Genomic DNA, 20,781 nt, shown 5'->3' with positions numbered 1-20,781 from the left:
ATCACTTAATGCCCCCCCCCCCCAGATGATGGTGGCTGAAAGTGATGAGCTAGCCCCATGTGCTGCATGTTGATCCAGACCCAGTGACATGATTACATGGCTGCACAAAGCTGATGGAGATGTTAGCCTGCAGGCTGCTCACATTATCGAGGTGCTGTTCTGGCATGGAGCCTGCGACGCTTTCAGCAGCCCAGCCACTGTTTAGTATTTATGTCACATAATACCAAGGATGCTGGTTTCACAGGAGTGTAAACAGACATGACACGCTTCAGGGCGGGCTGCTCTCATAAGGACTCGCATTTAGCATGTATGCACACAAGCGTATAGAATGAGAGCATGTTGTTCTACGGTACGGCACGGTTTTGTTGTTTGAGTGGCTTGCAGCCTCCTTGAATTGGAGTTGAATTCTGTGGCAAGGGTGGCAAGAGCCGGTAAAGGGGTATAAAAATGTAATCTGCGCTGAATTTAATCGGGCTGACGGCATCCGTGTTGCGCTCACAGCGCGGCTAGTCATGCCGAAAGAAGGCGAGCTGCCGTAGTGTGGATTGTGAAGCTCATCTCTGGCAGGTCAGCAGACAGCTGTCTCCCCCGCGCGTCTCCCCACCGTGGGGATGAGTTTGCCTACAGCGTGCGCACCTCCTCATAATTAAATGTGGCTCCCCCAGGTGCGGGGCCATGCTAATGTAGCTACGGCTAGCTCCCGTTAGGGGATGGCTGGTGGAAGGGGTGGGGGTTAAGGCAACGGCAAGAAAAAGCAAAAATGAGCTCTTTCACAGAGCTGTATCACCTTTAATCTCTAGTCCCACCCCAACCCTGCCCAGCCAACACCCCCCTCCCCAGAGCACACACATATGAAGAAAAAAGTTGTTTTCAGGCCGAAAGATATTCTAATGAACCCCAGATTGCTAACTTTTCCAGCACATCCAGACCTCAGAGACTAGACACATTTTTTCCCTCTCTCTCTCTTTTCTCTCTCCTGCTCTTGCTAAACAGTCGTCCTTAAACACATGGGTCTAGGATAACAAACGGCATGTTTGAAGTGTTCCTTTGAGAATTAAAGTACACACACATACACACACACACACATGCACACACACACACATACGCTTACAGATGAAGGCACGGACGTGCATACACAAGTAAACACATAGGCTACACACATACACACACATACACATACACACACGTTCACCACTGTGCACTATGGCTTAATTAAAGCACAAAGATACAGTATGTATTTTAAGTGCCAACCCAAAGAGTGCGTGTGTGTTACTGTGACTGTATTCTGGGTGCGCATAAATAAATAGTGTGTCTGCATGAATATTTATATTGTCAATATAATTAGCGATGTGGACTAATGGAGTCGATGTTTTTCCAGTGTAGGCAATGCCAATTTCTGCACTTGTTTATTTTCTGGCTCGCTGCTGTCCCCACAGCGGCTGAGGGGGTCTAAATAAAGCACATCCCTTCTCCGTTGCTGTTAGGCCTACAGTACGCCGGTCGCCACGAGCCACTCGGCTGACCACTCGAGGTCAGATGAACAGACTGCTGAAAGACAGCAAAGTGGAAGTCAAATGTGGCTCTGCGATTAGGGGGGAGGGGGGTATTTTTAGCTCTCTCAGTTGGATGCAACATCACAGTGGAGTTACGCACTCAGTGGCCCAGATATTTGGCTGGCTCTCGGTGGCATTTGTCATTGTTTCGTTTTGTTGTTGTTTTTTTTAATTTTTTTATTTTTCCCTTCCTTTTTTTTGACCACTCGCTTTTGGGCAGGTGCGGTTTGTTTTCCTCGGGAGCCTCACCGGTGCGTGCCATCGATGCAGACTTTGGTAGAGTTTATGGCGAGCCGGCCCCAGTCATCCACAGCCCCGTGATCTAGTCAGTCCTCAGGCGCTGTTGGCAATTAAGATAGCAAACAAGCTCTTGATAAGCATGTAGGATTTGAGCCACATCAAAAGGAGTTACGAGGCACTCGCACTGTTTGTTGAAGAGCATTTTCAAAGGCATCCTCAAATTAGGCAGTCTTTGTGTGTGTGCGTGTGTGTGTGCGTGTGTGCGTGCGTGTGTGTGTGTGTGTGTGTGTGTGTGCGTGCGTGTGTGTGTGCGCGCGTGTATCCAATTTTGCTGTATGTTCAACAAGCTCCAATGCTATAATTTGTGAAAGAAAAAAAAATGTGTAAATGAGTGAATGCTATGTTTTTATCAACTCTCTTTTTTCTTTCTCTTTCTCTCTCGCTCTGTCTCTCTGCAGTATTTGTTCAGGCGAATAAGCTCCAGCACCATATTTTCTCAGCCCACGGTCAAGAGGATAAAATCTACGACTGCTCCCAGTGCCCACAGAAGTTCTTCTTTCAGACAGAACTGCAGGTGGGTGTCACAGTAACTCTCAACTCTTCACATACCTGCTCAGCATCTTCCATCCGATCTGATGCCAGGAGGCTGTTACACTCGGGTACAGCCAACCTAGCATCTATATTGTACTGCAAAACATCTGAAAGCTTTTGCAGATGATCTGTTATCTGTTTAATATTCCAGTCGAGCGTTCCTCTGTTGCTCATCAGGATGTTCTAGTAAGCAGTGCTTATCAGATCTTGGTGTATTATTGCACTATATGGACCAATCCTTAAGTGTATTAATCTTTTTACAGCTCTATTGTCATAAATGATAAACCATTAACATTGGCAGAAGCAACCACCTTCGACATTGACTTAATCCCCTTATTCTTACATTTCACTGCTTTATTAATGGCTTTGCAATCGGAGACAAATATGGCCGGTGCTGTAGTAGCTCAGTCATTTAGTGTTGCCCTCGTATCTTGCTTTTAGTATATATATATATAAGTATATATACTCTTTTGATCCCGTGAGGGAAATTTGGTCTCTGCATTTATCCCAATCCGTGAATTAGTGAAACACACACAGCACACAGTGCACACACTAATCCCGGCGCAGTGAGCTGCCTGCATCAACAGCGGAGGGGTTAGGTGAGGGGTTAGGTGCCTTGCTCAAGGGCACTTCAGCCGCGCCTATACTGGTCGGGGTTCAAACCGGCAACCCTCCGGTTACAGGTCCGAAGCACTAACCAGTAGGCCACGGCTGCCCATGCCCATGCCCATAGTCAACAGTACACTCAGGGCACTTGCTTAGTAGAGCGGCATATTGCTGGTTTCTTCACTCCGTCACTATCATTCACTGATGTTATAGATAGATAGATAGATAGATAGATAGATAGATAGATAGATAGATTTTATTAAATTATGGTATAATTGGATTGGAAAATGGATGCAATTCATAATATTAACATATATCACACACACACATGCACACAAATATAAATTACACACACATGCACAAAAATAAATTGAATTTAGGATATGAAGTCTTTGTGCAATTGAATGTAAACTGTGCACTGGCTCTCAGAATCTGATTCTGAGCACAATGGAGGATTTTTGCATTCTACTGCAGAGTGCAGCCGAGCCCCCGCCAGCAGCCAGAAGGAAGGTGAAAGCACTGATTATCCATAAGCCCTCTCTGAGTCAATACAGAAGAATACACAAAATCTGACAGGCAAACACGGGCCGTTGCCATGGAGACAGTAAATAACAAGCCTTCTGTATGGGCCTTTGCTCCCCGTCAGGTGAAAGGAGATGGAGAGAGAGAGAGAAATGAGAAAAGCAAATGTGTTCTGCTAACACTGAAGCATCTTGTTAGGACAAGCTTAGAACATCATTACACATTTCAGAACAGAGATCATGTTGCTCTGCGCATCTGTAAACAAGCTGGAATATCCTGGGGAGGTTTCCATGGGTTTTAGTCTGTTCTTTTTTGGTTTGTTTATTTTTTGTTGTTGTTTTGTTTTTTTGTGTTTGGAATGAAATGATGCTCACCTCCCTTAGGTGCTCGTGTGCATGCTCATGTTAGTTTGCCAGGAATTCTGCGGAGACTACAGAGCACATGAAAGACCTGTGGAGCTCCAGTTAGGGAAGGAGAGCAGGGGAGTGGGAGAGCCTGCTCCTGCCGGAGCCTGGGGGAAGACTGGCGTTCTTCTGTTCCACCTATCCTCCATGTCGAAGCTCTTCCCTACAGATACAGACACTGACTAGCCAATGGGAGAATACACCCACTGACAGATATGGTAGAGAAGCCTAATTTGAATGCATAGATAATGTACTGTATACAACACAAGTATTCTGTATATCCATGCTAGAATAGGAATGAATAAAGACGTACATACATGTATGTGCTGAGGGACTATGGTTGTTTGACTCGGTTGTTTAAGATTGATAAGGTTTTTTGAGATCGGTCTCTTTTGTATGGTTCTCTTTGGTGTGTGTTGTTGGGTCTTCGTTGGTTTACTGTGAACACACACATTGTTTTTGACTTTCTTGAAAACTAACACCAAAGTTTGGGCTTGGTGTAGGTCTTCATGTGGGCTGCCTTTGGTGTGTCAGGCATGTCGTTTTCTGAGTTCGCCTGATTGACAATGCCGAAGTTGTTTATCAATCCTTCAGAAGGCGGCCTGTCTCGCTCCTGCTGAGTCGGGCCTCCTCTGGCAGCCCCGCAAACTTTCCAGCTGGAGTTGCTGCTCTCGTTCCACACTCCTCCTCCTCTTCCTCCTCTTACCGTGTCTCTCTCGCTCTCTGACACTCTCAGTCTCTGCTCATCATCTCAGGCCATGGAGCCGCAGGTCAGAGGTCGCCTTCAAGCCGGGCGAGGGAGCGCAAGAGGAAGCGGGGGGGGGGGGGGAGAGGCAGGGAGAGTGTCCACACCAGGTGATGGGCAGCAGGAGGGATATTTTATTCATTCACTGCAGAGTTGCCTGAAATAGACAAAAAAGGTAGTGACAGGTAGCTACACTCTATACAACCCCCATCCCCCCATTTCTCTCTCTCTCTCATCCCTCTGTCTCTTTCTCTCTCTCTGTCTCTTTCTCTCTCTCTCACCCCTCCCTCTCTCTCACTCTCACACACACACACACACACACACACACACACACACACACATACACACACACACACACACACACACAAGCAACCTCTTCTAAACTCTGCCCCTGCAAGGAGCCAGCCAATTTCCACTGGCCTGTCGAGGAGGATGATGGGAAGGCGTCGGCCTAATCAGCCCTCCTAGGAATCCCCATTGCTGACACACACACACACACACACACACACACACACACACACACACATTCAGAGATATACATCCTGCACCACAGGCTGACCATTTTGACCGGCCCCTGGGTGTGCGTGTGATCCATTAGGGGGGCCAGGGTGGATGGTGGTCTCCCACCTACGGACTGGACTCCTGCTGCCCTTTCCCTCCCCCATACCCCCTCTCTCCCGCAGGAGGGCCCGCACCAGGCCCCCCCACACTATCTACAGCCAGACAGAACTGTGGGTTATTTCACCGCAGAGAGAGGTAGAGAGGGAACAAGAGGGATTTAATGAAAATATAATGTGGTACTCCCTTCGAAAGTGAAACAAAGAGGGGAAAGGGGGTGGAGAGAGATTGGGAGAAGTAGCTCAGGTTAACCTCTAAGTCAACCTAGTCCTCATTCTCTCTCTCTCTCTCTCTCTCTCTCTCACACACACACTCCCACTCACTCTCTCTGTTTCTCTTTCTCTCACTCTCTTTGTCTTTCTTTTTCTTTCCATTCTTTTTTTTTCTTTTCATTATCTACCCTCATGATGTAGTTTACTTTCTGGTCAGGGTATTTCTGCTAGTTTTTAGTATCAGAGAATTTTCAATGAAAGAATAAATCACATAAAAATGTGTTATTCCCTGTCTTAGTATGAAGAAAAAAATCAATCAATCAAAACTAATATGAGAATTACAGTTTAGAAGAGGAAGACTTACACTTCAATCATTTAGTCAGTTTGCCTTCATAATAGGGCGTAATGTCATTTGTTCTGGAACAATCTTAAACTACTTTTTTATTTTTAACAACATAAACAGCAGTACTCCACTGGCTCTCCCCCATGGCGACCCGCAGCTGAGAGCAGTACAGTGGCGTTTGGAGTTTTCATTCTTCGAGAGTGTCCTTTAATGATGTTATTTTCCAAAGACTCCTCGCCATGCTCTTTTGTGATGCCTGGGTGAGGTGGTAAGTCATGTAAGATATATTTGCTTTGACAGTGGAGCAGCAGGGACAGTAGGACTTTGGCTCAGGTGCCTGCAGGACTCATACCTTAATTGGAGTGTCTTTTGAAAGGATTTCTTCAAAGATGATCTCAGGCCTTAATGAGAGTGAGAGTAAGTGGGAGAGAGAGAGAATGTGTGACAATTACATTAGCAAAGTATAGTAAGCTCCGTCTCCTCTCCTCCCAAGTCTTTTCCACACCTCATCCTTATTGCCTTACACTGGGCTGTGGTCAGTGTCCCCCACATGCTCAAATCAGGGTCAGTTTATAGGACAACCCCAAAGATCAGCCCTGTCCTCTCCCATGTTTTGTCAGTAGTTTACACTCCTGGATTAAAGCTCCTCAATATCTCCTATAACTTCTCTGTGACCAAGACACTCTCTTTCAGTCAAAACACAGTCAGTCAGATAAAGATGTCAGATTTCCTTGCATTTCTGTCTTTCACTTTTGCGGTCAGTGTCCTGAAACTGTGTGACTAGAAAACAGAGAGTGACAGTTTTGGTGTGTTCCTGAAATGAGCTCCTGACATAAATCCGCATGCATGGATAGCACACATGGAGACTTCGGGGAGCAAATTTGACATGTGAATCTTTAATGTTCCTCGTTGCTGAGTGAGCCGTCCCATTCGCGTGCCACCCTGAAGCGCATTCACATTTGTTTAGTCCTGAGTGGCTTCTCCGATGCCTCGTCCTCTTCATCCTCCTCATCCTCCACTTCCTCCACAGCGCCATGATTTGCCCACTGTGACAGCCTCCGTCGCTTTTTGAAGTTCTGTTTTTTTTTTTTTTTTTAAGCACAACATGCCGTTCCCTACTTTAACACACTAGGTGTTCCCAAAAACTCTGACACACAGACTCAAAAGTTCCCCTCCTCAAAAAGGAACTGAAGTGAATACAAAAGGAGAAAAAAAAAGACGGGGGGAATCTTGTTTGTGATGCACCATTGTTAATATTTAAGACTGTTCTAATGATGTAAAAAAATACTGTAAACACACACTTTAAAAGAACATAAACATTATGAAAGGCGTGTGCAGATGAATAGTTTTTGGCTGCGGGATGTTACACAAGAGTGACGTCCCACTTCTGCAGGTGGATCAGAATAAGACAGCGTGACAGACCCTGTGCTCCTGGGAGGAGTGTGTGTGTGTGTGTGTATGTGTGTGCATCAGTGTATACTGGGTCTGTTCATACGAGTGCTCCTGAGTATTCTTGTCTTTGTTTCCCCCCTCTCACAGGGTCTGATGTTTGTGAATACACGAGTGTGTGAGTGCGTGTGTGTGTGTGTGTGTGTGTGTGTGTGTGTGTGTGTGTGTGTGTGTGTGTATGTGTGTGTCTAAAGGGAGACATGACAAAAACTCCCAGAAGCCTTTGAGCGCTCTCTCTTTCCCCCTCTCCCTTTTTCCCTTTCTCTCTCTCTCTCCCTCTCCCTTTCTTTTCCCTGCTGCCTCACCACTGGGGGAACTTAAATCCAAACAAACAGCAACACTCTACACACAGCACAGAAATCTATCACCGCTTTTGATCCCTGACACTCCACTGCAACTTGTGTTTCTCTCTCTCTCTCTCTCTCTCTCTCTCTCTCTCTCTCTCTCTCTCTCTCTCTCTCTCTTTGTTGTCAACTTTCTCAAACTTCCATAGTGGATGTCATTAATGGCAGATGAAGAAACACAGCCCAGGTCTTAATTTGTAGGATTGGACTGGCACACTCACGGCTGCTGTCTGATGCAATATAGTGTTTAAGATTTAAGACTCCTCTGAGGGTGTAGATCATCAAACTCAAGAGGGTAACCGGGGGAGCTATGTTTTCCTGATCTCCTGAGTTGTGCCTTTGTTTTTTAGTACGTTTTAAACAAACTTCTGGAGCATCTACTGGATGTGTGGACGTTTCTGCATTGTACAGTGCATCAGTAAGATGTGCTTTGCCATGATGAAGTGGTTTAGCAAAAGTAAAGGTTGTTTTCTGTCAGTTATAGAATGTGCCAGTTAAGGATTGGGCAACAATGTGCAGAGCATGAACTTTTATTTTACTTTCTTCAAGTTAAGATGCAAAATATTGTTCTGGAATCCAGTTCAGTACATTGCTAAAACATTACTGAAGCATCCGAGAGCAACGCCTTTTAAATTCTCCCATAAAAACACACGAGTAAGCATTAGAGTGTCGACCCATCTTAGTTGAACAAAAGTCTCAGGCGTGTGTGTGCACATGTGTGTGTGTGTGTGTGTGTGTGTGTCTGTGTGTGTGTGTGTGTTAAAGAGAGAGAATGTATGAGACAGAGTGGGAAACATATAGAAAGGGAGAGAGTGGATAAGAGGAAAGGGAGAAGGAGAAGTGGAATATTGAGGGAGAGACAGCAAGGGATAGAGAAAGAGAGAGAGAGTAGAGTGAGGGAAAGAGAGAGAGAGGGAGAGAGAGGAGTGAGTAAATGTGTTTTGTTGCCGGGACTGGCATGCAGAGCCCCACAGACCCCCATCTCCCTCCCAGTGACAGGCAGAGATCCTCCCTCCCGCCGCCTAATTAGAGGATGTAGCCCAGGGCTTGCGGCCCAGGAAGACCCATCCCCCTCGTACGATCGCTCCCTAAAGAAAGCATTTAATTGGGTTCCTAAGTCCTAGCCTTCATTTTTCCGTGTGAAAGGCATCTGTGTAGACATCACCTCAGAATTTAGCTCTCCCCTTTTTTTTTCTCTCTTTCTTTTTTTTTGTCTTTGGGGGTAATAATATCAGAATCCCTGCTTGTCTGAATGCTTCTCTATTTTTCTGTGATGTCTCTCTCTCTCTCCCTCTCTCTCTCTCTCTTTCTCTCCCTCTTCCTTCCCTCTGTCTCTATCCTTCTCCCTTAATGAGGCCCCATAATAACACAGCAGTTGTGCAGTTGTTTTGCTTCCTCAGTCAAACAGCAGGATTTCGGCGCAGCGGAGTTTTCGAGGAGCATTCGCTTTGCCACTTCGACAGTGTAATGAGTGTCATTTGGAGCAACAAAGCCGCTAAAGGATGGTTGTTTGCCTCTGTTGTCATACTTCAAAACCCTGCCTCTATCAGGTGTGCAGTGTAGCCAGCTACTGCTCCGGCACCTCGCAAATCATAAGGCGTTTTGTACCCAGGCACTTCGCCGAATGTCATCATTTGCCAGCATGTTCAGAGTGTATGTAAGAGTCTGTAAGAAGAAAGAGAAAGAAAGATAGATAGAAAGAAAGAAAATATTAATAACATAATCATGGAGTGGCAGCGTATTAACTGTGGCAGGATTATCATGCAGCTATTGTATATTTATCACAGTACCATGGAAATTGAAGCCTTTGTGTGGCACAAACATGCCTGCACCATATGCATCCACACACACACACACACACACACACACACACACACATGCACGCACACACACACACACACACACACACACACACATGCACGCACACACACACACACACATAAACCCCACCCTAACCCCAGAACAGTATGTCCACGGGTCCCCAGACACCACACTTCAAACGAGATGGTCCGTTTCCAAGGATACTGAGTCGGTTGTGGCAAAACAGAGGAAGAGGTCGAATCTCCCCACGGCCTGATAAGTGTTGACTGTGGACAATGCCAGCTGCTTATGTGATTCGCACACATATTTATTTATTTATTTGATTTTTTATTTTATTGAGCTAAAACCGGAGAAGCAGTCATTTCTGAGGGCACAGAGCCAAGTCAGGCAGGGCCGGCGAGCCAACCCGCTCCATCCCGCGGTCATTAATGTGCATGTACAGTATATCACACCGAGTCCGGTCCACAGCCAGCGCCAAATCCGGCTGCACAGCGCTGCCCAGCCGAGGCCAAATCGCCGACACAAATCAGCCCAAATCCTCTCACTCATTATTTCACAGAAAATCAATCACCGTCTATGTATAGACTCGGAATGCAAGAGGAGTGCGGATGGCAACGTGGTGCAAGGCGTCCAGACTAAGTGGTGGTCAGTTTCTCTTTGTGTCTATCGTTTGTGTTGTGTTGGAAGGCGCCTCTGCAGGGCTTGTAGCTCAGTCTTCTAATGGGTCATGATGTCCTGGCCATCGGGAGGTTGCTGGTTCCAAACCCAGATGGTCACTTCATGTTGTGCGATGTGCCTTTGGACAAGGCATTTTATCTGCATCGTCTCAGTCCACCCAGCTGTAAATGGGTACCAGCTTCAGCTTGGGCAGTAAACTGCAATGGACTGGTGTCCCATTAAGTCTACAACTCTCACCCGCTTAGCACCACAAAAACCAGACATAAGCACAAGCCCCATTACCCTACATTGGCTAGGAAAGGGTTAACTTTACTTATTAGCTAGAGGAGCCTCTCCACCTCATCACTGCAAATTTGTTTGTAAAAGTAGAGACATGCACCATGTCACCTTTTTAGTTTTTTGATGTTTGACAGCCTGTCAGAACAAAGCAGCAAGCATCAACACACACACACACACACACACACACACACACACACACACACACACACACACACACACTCACACACACACACACACACGCGCGCGCGCGCATTCGTGAGGCAGCGGTAATGGGCTGTTCAGCTGTTCATCTCCGCCGCGTGCCGCTGCTGCTCGCTTGTTGCTTTGGCGCTTCCGCAGCCCTGGTGCGGTGTGAGCGCGGTGCGGTGTGAGCCCTGGTGCGGTGTGAGCGCGGTGCGGTGTGAGCGCGGTGCGGTGTGAGCGCGGTGGGTGCTGGGAGCGCCTGTGTGCGGCTGTGTGCGGCTGTTTGCGGCGCGCGTACGCAGCTGCAGCGTCGGGGTTCTTTTGTCTGGCTCCGGCGTGCTCTCCTGTGCTCTCTGCTCTACTGTGCTGGGCTCGGCGCAGTGCTGCTATGCCTTAATTAAAACCCTGACTGATGAGTCGGAGAGCGCGGTGGCAGTCTCTGTGGCTTCGGCTGCTCCCCGGGAGCCAGGCATGCGCGCGCACACACACTCACACACACGCACACACTCACACACACACAAGCTGCTCACAGCGGCAGCCACGGCAGACAGCTCACATGCACACATGGCTGTTTACATGCTATTAACACACAGGGCACCTCGGCAAGTGTAAAATGGCGTCCTTTCAGCCACTAGTGATTGAGTGAGACAAAGAGAGAGAGGGAGAGAGAGAAAGATGGAGAGAGCAGTTGAGATGAAGAGATACAGCCTCAGTGACGTCTGTCCTTGCCTGTTTGCACTGTAAATATTGGATGAGGCGAATCTTCATAGGCCGCTCTCATAGAGCCACAAAAAAACACCCAATATCAGGCAGAGAAAAATGACTAAACAAACAATGAAATGATTTTGTGCTGTCAGCAAATTGTAGGTTGTGCCCAAACAGTGAAGCACAATGAATCTACATTAACAAAGCAGATTTTACATATAAACTTTCCTGCTCTGTTTTGCTTATTACAATGTCTTTGCTGCATTGAAGTCCACTTCTCTGTTTTGCTTATTACAATGCCTTTGCTGCATTGAAGTCCACTGTAGTTGTATTGTTCTTCAGTATTAACACCTTCTGCCTGGTGATGGGGGGTGTGATGCAGGGGTGAAGCCTGAGGAAAAGAGGTGGTGTAATGCAGGTGGGTGAAGCCTGAGGAAAAGAGGTGGTGTAATGCAGGTGGGTGAAGCCTGAGGAAAAGAGGTGGTGTGATGCAGGTGGATGAAGCCTGAGGAAAAGAGGTGGGTGTGATGCAGGTGGATGAAGCCTGGCTCATTGTGCTTGGCTGATAACCGGCGGGGTGAGCCTGCCAGGGCAGCGCTCATTACAGGGAGCCTTGCAGTGGGGACCTTTCGCCCGGCGCCTCCCCGTCCCTCATGCCTCGCCTCGCCGCGTCTCCTCTCACCTCCTCTGAGCGCTCCCCCCGGAGGGTGTCTGAAAGCTCTGCGCTCCCTCCCTCCCTCCCTCCCTCCTCTCTCTCTCGACTGGTCGCTCCCTACCCTGGCCCTTTGAAGACAAGAGAGACCTCTCACAGTCACACCGTAACATGAGATACTCAGAAGAGTCCACCAGTGAAGAACAGAGGTTCTGTCTCTCTCTCTCTCTCTCTTTTTTTCTTTATTCTTGGACACAGTGGCCACTGCCGTTTTAAGGTGAGCCGTTGCTACAAGCTGGCCATTGTCAGTCTCGTGTGGACAGGGCACAGTGTTCTTACAGATAGAACTAGATGCTGCCGTCTGGAGTGGAAAAAAGACAAGTCTGTTTCAGGATCAGACCAGCAGTAACTTCATGGGCCCATGGGTTGCTCTTCTGTGTGGCAGCAAGCGTTTATATTCCTAGATAACTCAGTCATACAATAAGGCTAAACGGGTATTATTGATGGAGATAACTCAGTGTCTTATAAACACAAAGAGCAAATGCTTAGCAAATGCTTCAGTGATCATAATGACACCTAGAGTAAGTGACCATTGTGTTTTTTGAATGGTATGGGAAAAATTTTATATTTTCCCACACTATTACTATCCTGCATTATTTTTTACTGGGCTGCCTCTTTCACATGCAGTATTCTGTGTGCCAGCCCCCGCAACTGAATGTGGAATAGCAGGGTGAGTAAGCGGCGTGGTGTAAAAAAAACTACCAGTAAGTTGTAATGTTGTTCTGGAACAGAGAGACACAGCACTTCTGCTGGCCTAGAAACCCCGCCGATCTATCGCCGGCAATATCGATACGCGCCAGAGAAATGGGAAGTGACAAAAAGAGTGATTTGGTAATAAATCACTCCAGCCTACCTGTGCGCGTTCGCTCTCCCTCCCACAAGCTCTCCCGCTCGGCGCCCGCTCGCCGCAGCCCTGGCTCCGGTTCGGTGTTTGTTGTGCAGTGTGTTGACTCCCCGTATGCGTGTTGCACCTGTTTGCATGGAGCGTACAGGACCCCTGCTAGGCTTTGCCCCACTCCTACTCCTCAGCCCCTGGGCTTTTTTTCGTGCATCACTGTGTGTGTGTGTGTGTGTGTCTGTGTGTGTGTGTTTGTGTGTGTGTGTGTGTGTGTTGGCGGGATGAGTTGGGGGAGAAGGGGGGTCAGCATGCGTTGCTGCAATCTGATGTAATGAGATGAAAGCCGAGGGGTAAATGTGGCAAAGCGCCAACAGGAGCAGAAGAAGCGCCCCCCCTGCAAGTAGTTGGGTGGGGGGTGGGGTGGGCTTGAGATTGAAGCAGGTGGAGGGGCAGGTTGGGTAGAATTGTGTGAAGAGGGTTAGGGGGAGCAGCTATTGATCAGTGCAAACCTAATTTAGTGGAGAATTGACTGCTAAGCTTTACCTGGCTCGAGCTTCTCGGCGGGTTAGCAAGCAGTGTGGGACAGCGAAGCAAGCGGAGGCCGAGTCAGATGAAAGCAGGGCATGCTGGGAAGCGCGGCGCCGCTGGCGCGGCCAGGAAGGTCAGGAGCCTAACCATGAGAGCGCGGAACTCACACGCGGCGCGCACCGAGTCAGACCGGCCTCTTCCTCAGAGGTGGTGACAGCCATCCATCTTCACCCGCATGTCAGACGGGCAGTGAGGAGTGAGTGTGATGGAGGCGAGTGGGCTGGTTGGGGGGGGGGGGCGTTCACAAAGGCAGGGGTTCTAGTCTAGCCCTTGATGTGAGAACATCTGGAGCGGGTTTGCTCTCTTCTGCCAGTGGGGTGCCACCTAACATCAGGTGGGTACCGAGCAGAAGTTGCGGCAGCGAGAATCCACAAAGACACAAGTCAGCAGCAAGCAAGCTAACAGGGGATGGTCTGTCTGCACAAACTGTAATACTGTCCATTTTTATCATTGTGGAAAATATCTCACGTCACCACGCATATCTCTTTACAACCTCTGTCCCAATGTGTTGGGGAGGAGGAAAGTTCATATGCATATAGTTTGGACATACAGTATATGACACAAGCAGGGAGGTTCAATGTATGTCAAGGAAGGTCCCTCATACATTTCAAAGATTAATGTCATTTTTGTATTGTCTTTGATTTTAGTGTTTTCATGCCATCATCCTTTTTCAATTTGCCAATTTAGTTAACAAAATCAGAGTGGAGACATTTGTGGGTGGATGTAATATTATGCACGTCTGGCTTCACGACTGCGTGTTGACACTGGCAGACACCGATAATGAGATCATGAAGTACGCTGATCAAATAATAAAAAAGAATGCATTATATTATATCAGCAATATTACATTTAATTGAGAGACAGGAAGCGCCGACCATTACTCCATCTACAGGCCGGCGCTCGAGAGCAGCAGTGACAAAAGCATTGTTATCTTTTTTCCCTCTCCTTTTTTTCTCCTTCTCACTTTTCTTTCCTCCTCCCCCCCCCCCCCCTCTTCCTTCCCTCAGCTTGCATTGGCTGGCAGTGGAGTCGTTTAACACTGTCCTTGAGAATGCCTTGAGTGAGAAAACTCCTCACATGTTTAAGGGAAAAGGTAGACTGCAGTTTGTGTCAGCCAGGGCCCTGCGTCTCCCCGGGGGCTTTATTTTCCCCTCTAATAGCTGTTACGAGCCCTACATTCATATCCAAGGAGTCACATTCCTTTGGGGTCCCTGCACAGACACACACACACACACACACACACACAGACAGACACACAGTAAGACACACTCTCTGTCTCTCTCTCCCTCACACACACACACAGACACATAGTCACTTTGCGGCGCTCCGTGTCAATATCCTGCCATTTGAAGTCACGTACAGCAGGGGCCGGTGGGAGGCTCGGTGGAGCCAGGCTGACGGGTAATGGCCCGCATTCATTAATAAGGTTGCCGTGCTCCTGTCCCTCCTCGGCAACGCCACGGATGTCTTCACCAGAAAGGAGGGGGTGTCTCCCCAAGGGAGCCCCCAACCCCTTCCCCCAGCCTCCCCACACCACCAACCCCCCCACCCCCGCCCACACAGACACACACACACACACACACACACCGCTCCTTCTCCTCCCTGACTCACTTAAAGGAGCTCCATCTTCACCGGCACTGATCGGATTCAAAAGGAGAGAGAGCTGCTGCCTGGTGCTCACCGGCGCACAGGCCCAGCCAGGCAGCAGGCGACGGCGGCTTACTCGAGGGGACGTCCACGTCACTGGAGCATAGCCCCCATCTCCCCAGCTTCAAAACGGGCCACAACCCTACCTGTCGGGGATTAATCTGTGCCCCCGAGGCTGTGCTGACGAGCCTTTAAAAGCTCTACCAAGTGGAGGAGAGAGCCAGACAGCCCAGGTCCCCAGCACAGGGGCACTGTTGTGTTCGTAAAAGAATGGAGGTGGGAGGAGATAACAAACGGATGCTTGAGTTGGTGGATGTGGATGGCAGGTTAAGTGCAGTCTGAGTCCAGTTATGCTGCCGTCGAGACATTTTATTACGAGTGTGTGTTTTAGTTTGACAAAGTGTGCGTGGGAAATAAAAGGCCGTGTGGTCAAAGGTGTACACCTGAGCACGAATGCTTGAGAGAGTGCGTCTGCGTGTTTGTGTACAGAGGCACGTGTTTGAGGTGGTCTGAGGTGGCCGTGAGCACGCCTGTCCGGGCATCCTCGTGTCACGGTATGTGTGAGGGCACGCTCTGATGAGGTGGGCCAATGACAGGTGCGCTTAGTCCATGCCAGTTTCCAGAGTCCAAGGCCATGTTTTTAACGGAGCGCAGCAAGTGGGGCATGTAGTTTGCATTAAAGGGATTAGCAGTCACTTCAAAAGATGACCTGGATTTTGCCCACCAGGGACACCAGTTACACACCCCCTGGTCCACGCTCCCCTTTAAAGAACCTCAGTCTGCCACTGTTCCTCTGCCACTGCCAAACTCATCACTGTGTGTGTGTGTGTGTGTGTGTGTGTGTGTGTGTGAGAGAGAGCGAGAGAGAGAGAGGTACACAGGTGTATGAGGCCCTTGAGTTTTGTGTGTGTAGGAGCATTTCATACCTGTGATGTGTTCTCCAAGGCTTTTGCATATTTCAAATGAAAATTTTACTTCAGATATTTTGGGCTTTTCATCACATTAAAATTAAAATTAATCAGATTTATTCAAACAGGGTTTTGCTAAACATAATTTGTTTTTTTCCCATATGCACCAATGCAGGAATAATAAAAAATGACTATTGAAGGAACACATCGAGGATTACTGAAACTCAACACACACACACACACACACACACACACACACACACACACACACACACATTTAGATAGATCAGGGACAACAAAGTGCCAAATACCTCATAGCAGTCACACTGTTTATATTGCCGTGGTATTTATGGCTAAAGCCATTAACCCAGTTAAACAGACATGGTCATTTCCAATAATTGATACGCCTTAAATCATGTCATTTATCCCATTGGATGAAAATACCCAGCCCCATTATTTAGCTCTGCCCAATGCCGTGGGTCAGGAAGCCTCCTCTGACTCGCTCTGTGATAGGGGATAATGACATCGCTCGCCCCTGCGTAGCATTCTCTCTGAATGGTTGTCATGGCCACAGCCATTGATCACGTGGCGTATGCCTGCGGATTGAGATGTCAACGGGTGTCAACGGTGGCACGTCCTCGTGCGTGCCTTGTGCGATTTCACTATGCCCAGTCCCAGCCAGCACAACAGCCTATTGATCGCAATGCAAATTTGACACCTTCCCTGGTTAATTGGATGTTGAGAAATGTGACACTTGCACAATAGTTCTGCCTCTTCAGAGAGATATGTCATTGAGGGTTTGCATTTTGCTTGTTTTATCTTCAAAATTCAGATCATTTAGATGCCTGGGGATATTTTAAAGGGGAACTTTAATAGGGCAACTATTTCAACATAATAAACCCATTTAGAAATCATTTGGATGGTTAAATGACCTGTTCCGGTGAAAATGGTGACTTTTCCCGCTGCCCCTAGCATCCCCAGGCTGAAAACCAACCTTGCAACATTGAGACTACCGTCCCGGAAAGAGAAGTGAGAAACAAGAAACTTGTTTTAAATCGTGTTTCTTACCTTGTAACATCCACGTTGTCTGCCGAACTTATGCTAACCGTTTTGCTAGCTTGTAAACAAATCCATGTGCTTTATCGTTACCTTTTTCCACAGTTTGAAATAGCATAATGCACAATTTCTCCAGCGGAGGGGGAAATCCTGCCAAGTTTCCCTTTAAGCATTGCCATGGCAATAGGATTTTTTAGGAACATTTAATGCTTTGATAAAAAATGAGTGTGATTGTTCAATTGATTTGAATGAAATCTGACATGCAATAATTGTGTCAAAACAATAATCCCCCAATCTCTCCCTCTGTCTCTTGCAGAACCACACATTGAGCCAGCACAGCAGCTAACAAGGTGATGGTGCACACCCCTCTGCCAATGCCACAATCACAGAGAACTCCATCGGAGGATGACAACTATCCATGTGGTTCTGCCCATTTATGCACTGAACTTTAGTTTCAGTAACAGATTGTTTTTGTTTTTGTTTGTTTGTTTTTCACAAAAGTGAACAAAGTGCATATGAACACAAACAGGAAAAAAAGATACATGACCCAAGGTCTTTGTGAATTGTATTGTTCAGTAACTGGCTAACGTGTAAATAATGTTCATGTGTTGCTACTCCTCAACTATAAAGCAGTCTTGCATTTGCCAGTGTAAAAAACAAGTCTTTGTTACAAAAAAAGAAAATGAACATGGCCGTTGAAATGAAGTGTATGAACCAGACATCAGGACCAGTCAAAATGGACACAGTTGCATAGGGACAGCCTTCCATGGTGCCCCGCTCAAAGCTTGCCTCTGAACGTCCAGAGATGGAATGCTCGATCACCAGCAAACTGAAGCCTGCCATTTTGTGATTTATCTTTCAACAGCCACCTCAGTTTACAGGTCAAGCTGAGGTGGGTCAATCATTGAAGCGCGCTCTGTCGATGTAACGAAACAAAATGGAAAATCAGCATTCTGATATATGCAAACCCAGTGACCAGTGGGCAGAGACAGGGCTATCTCTGGGTGTTTGGGAGAGAATATAGTCCCTGCAAGTCCTCAGAACAGTTTCCACTAGCATGGCAGAAGTATCTGCTTCTCTGAACGAACCTGTATATTTCTGTTATTAATGTTTACTGTTTGGCCGAGTCTGGAAGTTTCCTTTCATCTTTGTTATATCAGTATATCATAACTGGGTGGGGGGGTGGGGGAAATAAGCTCCTTTTGGTGCAGTCTTTCTCAAGGGGAACGCACAGATGCTTGTCCCCTACTCTCCCTGAAGCAGCCCTACCTTTCACTGATGTTGTGTGCAGACCCATTGCGCCATAGGTGAAAGGCATTGTTGTATATTCTGTACAGTATTCCCCAACCCAGACCCACAAACACCCATACGTTCCCTTCTATACCAATTTTGCATTCATGGAACTTGAGATGCACTTTTCTATGAAACTTTCCTGCTTGGACGTTATTGTTTGGGGGAAAAAAATGTCATTATTGTCTTGAGAAGACTGAGAGAAAACTACCACCTCAACTGAAAGACTCTGGTGAAACAAAATGTATCATGAACCGAAACCTCTGGTGTTAATTAAAAAAAAATGTAATGTACAAATATGAACTGAGATCTGAATTTGGCAGACCTCCTTTTTTGTGTTGCACATGTGATGAAAATATTAAAACTGTATGATGAGATGGCTTTGCAGTGTCATGTTTGTGTGTGTACAGTATGTGTGTACATGTATGAGAGAGAGAGAGAGAGAGAGAGAGGAATCTAAAAAGTTAAATGATTATTTCATAATTCAATGTTTTGTACTAAAACATATATTTAATATCATGCACACCATCAAAGTTTTGATAACCATCTAAATCAGTGTCAACAAATATATTTAAACGCAATAATAATTACATATACTAGACCGAAGCAGAATTATCGCTGTAACAGACTGACCATCAGTAGCCCATAAAAAATGATGACATTCAAGGACACATCAAACATTATGCAAATGTGTATTGTGTAATTGTTCAAATCGCTCCCACTGTCATCCCAAAACCACTCCCCAAAGTCTCTTCTCTGATGTGTGTAGATGGGACTGAATGTAATTGAGCCTTATATTTGTGGACTGGGAAAAAGGGGGGTTATCCCAAACACAACCGTCCACAAACATCACAAACTAACCTTTTAGAAAGTAGTCTACTTTAGATAGTGTGGAATGGGTGTCGGACGTGGTCCAGGGATTGTTCCGATGTTGTAGTTATTATATTATTTATAAATTGAATTCAGTTTATTTATAAACTGAAACCAAAGCTCTGAATTCACTATGATATACAAGCCCTAAATGACAAAATTGCAGCTGACTTACAACTGATTTTCTGTATCGTCTTTTGGGTGCCATTCACAAAAATACAGCTTTCGGATGAGGTTTTTTCCAGTGTAAAGGTCCGACTGATTCTGACTAAATTCAATTATTTTTAGCAGTTCTTCTGTCAGCAAGAAGCACAAAAATATCAGTATTTTTTCACCTGAAAAATGTAATTTAAAAATGTAATGAAAATGTAATTTTAAACTTTTCCAAATCAATACCATCAAGAAAAGAATGAGCTATAATTAGCATAGCACAGTTAACATAGCACTGCAAGTACAATGTGTTGCAGAGCCAAAATTAAGACCTTAACAGCAACAATTTAAACAGACATCTAATTCAAATACCTTTCGTTAAGTTTTTGTGACGATCAACATATCTTGTGAGGCTATTTGTGAACTGAAGAGGTGCTAGTTACAGTCTTGCACGCTTTGTTATTTTAAAAGTTGCCATAACCAGCTTCATATTTATTTGGTGTTAACAGCATATTGTTAACAGGGACAATCTGTTGGAAATGTAACCGGATGTATGCCCAAATAAAGCAGGGTGGTATGTACAAATCTGAGATGGTAAAATCCATCCATCCCATTCTAGCCATTAGACAGAATGTGGGCTTGGCAGCTCAGCAACAACACAGAGACCATCTCCCACTGCCAGGCACTTTTAATAAGCTTCAAGGGCATTTGAACCAGTCCAGAACGCTGCTTTGCCAGAGCTGGACTGGCCCCCACCATCCATTACATTAAATCGGGTGGTGGCCTCCTGCTCATATTTGTGATTTAATTAAATTTGCTCGCAAAAGGCATCATGGAACCAACCACAGGCCCCCCTACACCCCGCCCACCACCACCACCACCACCACCCTTCTCTCAGCCAGCCTTGCCAGTGCAGTGCAAAACGCACACAGACCAATATAAAGTGTGCTTTCTGTGTGCTACCCAAGAATGTGAATTTGTTGGGCAGGTGGGGGTAGGTTGGTGGTAGGCATGGGAGGGGGTGCTGGGGGGGGGGGGTTCTTTGGCATGGCCGCTCTCAAGGGTGTGTTTAAAGTGTTATAATTACACACACCCCCGTCCGTCTCTGACAGCTTGAGCCTGACCGCACGGCTTGTACAAAGGTGTCTTTGCCTGGGCTTATCCCCGACGGTGCCGTAACCCCTGGCGCTCGCCTGTCCACATGCACTCATAAATACAGAGACGCTCAGTCGCTCTGCAGCCGCCATTGGGTCTTTATGTATATGTACGGCTGGAAAAGAGGCTTTGTGATTCTCAGCAATACTGTGTTCTCCCCACAGGTATCTCTCTCTTCAGAAGGAGGAGGACATTTTGGTAAACCTGTAACTAGCTGCGGTGTTCTTTCTGTTTGTTGCTGTTACAGCAAGAGCCTTTATTAAACATAGCCTAC

At 46.7% G+C, this 20,781-nt stretch overlaps 1 protein-coding gene across 6 annotated transcripts in view; it reads left to right on the top strand.

The window, feature by feature from the left end:
* znf521 (zinc finger protein 521) overlaps positions 1–18,691 on the top strand; it is a 104,959-nt gene extending 86,268 nt beyond the window's left edge. For all 6 annotated transcript variants that reach the window (XM_076293518.1, XM_076293517.1, XM_076293516.1 and 3 more), the window contains 2 exons: positions 2,252–2,367; positions 17,359–18,691. In XM_076293518.1, coding sequence (XP_076149633.1) covers positions 2,252–2,367; positions 17,359–17,388 — 146 coding nt within the window. In that variant the 3' untranslated portion in view covers positions 17,389–18,691. The remainder of the gene's footprint in view (positions 1–2,251; positions 2,368–17,358) is intronic.
* The last annotated feature ends 2,090 nt before the right edge of the window (positions 18,692–20,781 follow it).

Source organism: Alosa pseudoharengus, unplaced genomic scaffold, assembly GCF_046254945.1.
Source record: "Alosa pseudoharengus isolate Yale_2024_CS ecotype anadromous, Long Island Sound unplaced genomic scaffold, YU_APseudo_1.1 YU_APseudo_1.1_scf_2, whole genome shotgun sequence".
NCBI classification, from domain to species: Eukaryota; Metazoa; Chordata; class Actinopteri; order Clupeiformes; family Clupeidae; genus Alosa; species Alosa pseudoharengus.
The sequence above is the reverse complement of the archived record's forward strand: the minus strand, read 5'-3'. Positions and strand labels throughout refer to the sequence as shown.